Consider the following 1,104-nt stretch of genomic DNA (forward strand, 5'->3'; position numbering starts at 1 on the left):
AGTCTCTCAAGATTTGATTTGTGACAAAAGAGATAATTAATTAATATGTTAAAAAAATGTTTTTTTCTCATTATATCCACCACTGAAAAAAATTTTAAAAAGTATCTCCTTTGCATGGCTGTGTTACGTGCCATGAATAGATTGCCTGCATTTTGGCTATATGTCATTAAATGCCGATCATGGTCTAGTGTCAGCTTCCAGAGAGAGGGTTAGCCAGGCATCAATGTACAGTCTCTTTAAGATTTGCTTATGTTACATACGGTTTTATTTCTGGCTTTAAAAATATTCAATTTAATGTTTAGGTTTTATTAGCCAAAAAACAATACAAAACAAAAAAGACCTGGAGCACAGCTGAATTCCTGGAACATGTCCGTTTGATTTGAGTTTTCCATTTAAAAACAACCCATTGCCATTGAATCGGTTCTGACTCATAGCAACCCTATAGGACAGAGTAGAACTACCTTGTAGGGTTTCCACGGAGCGGCTGGTGGATTCGAACTGCTGACCTTTTGGTGAGCAGCCAAGCTCTTAACCACTGCACCACCACGGCTCTGAGTTTCCTGTTAGAGTGCTTTAATGACATTTCCCTTTCCAATGTTCAATGAGGGGTTTAGAAGCACATGCAGTATTTATGTTAAGTGATAATAAGTATAAGTGACCTAGGCATCTTCAGGAGTCCCTGGATGATGTAAACAGTTGATGTGCTCAGCTACTAACAGAAAGGTTGAAGCTTTGAGTCTGCCCAGAGACATCTCGTAAGAAAGGCCTCATGATCCACCTCTAAAGAATCAGCCATTGAAAACTCTATGGAGCACAGTTCTGCCAGGGGGTCATCATGAGTTGGCATCAACTCAACGGCAACTGGTTTAGGCATCTTCAACTAAAACTTTTTCTTAGTAAAGTGCTAATTTGATTGCCAATCTTTTCTCCATAGAATGAACTGAGTGCAGCAACACACCTGACTTCAAAACTTCTAAAAGAATATGAGAAACAGGTACTGTATATGAAAGCTTTGAAAGCCTATTTTAAAATATGCAGTGATATAGCATCTGTGTAGATAAACAGGATTTTCTCATCAGGAATCCTTAAACTTTCTCAGACTTA

The 1,104-nt window shown here is 38.2% G+C and overlaps 1 protein-coding gene across 1 annotated transcript in view; it reads left to right on the forward strand.

The window, feature by feature from the left end:
- The window catches only part of APPL1 (adaptor protein, phosphotyrosine interacting with PH domain and leucine zipper 1), a 37,092-nt gene that overhangs the window by 8,105 nt on the left and 27,883 nt on the right, over positions 1-1,104 (forward strand). The window contains 1 exon segment of the mRNA XM_012555845.2: positions 935-994. Coding sequence (XP_012411299.1) covers positions 935-994 — 60 coding nt within the window.

Source organism: Trichechus manatus, unplaced genomic scaffold (genome assembly GCF_000243295.1).
Source record: "Trichechus manatus latirostris isolate Lorelei unplaced genomic scaffold, TriManLat1.0 scaffold00001, whole genome shotgun sequence".
Taxonomy (NCBI): domain Eukaryota; kingdom Metazoa; phylum Chordata; class Mammalia; order Sirenia; family Trichechidae; genus Trichechus; species Trichechus manatus.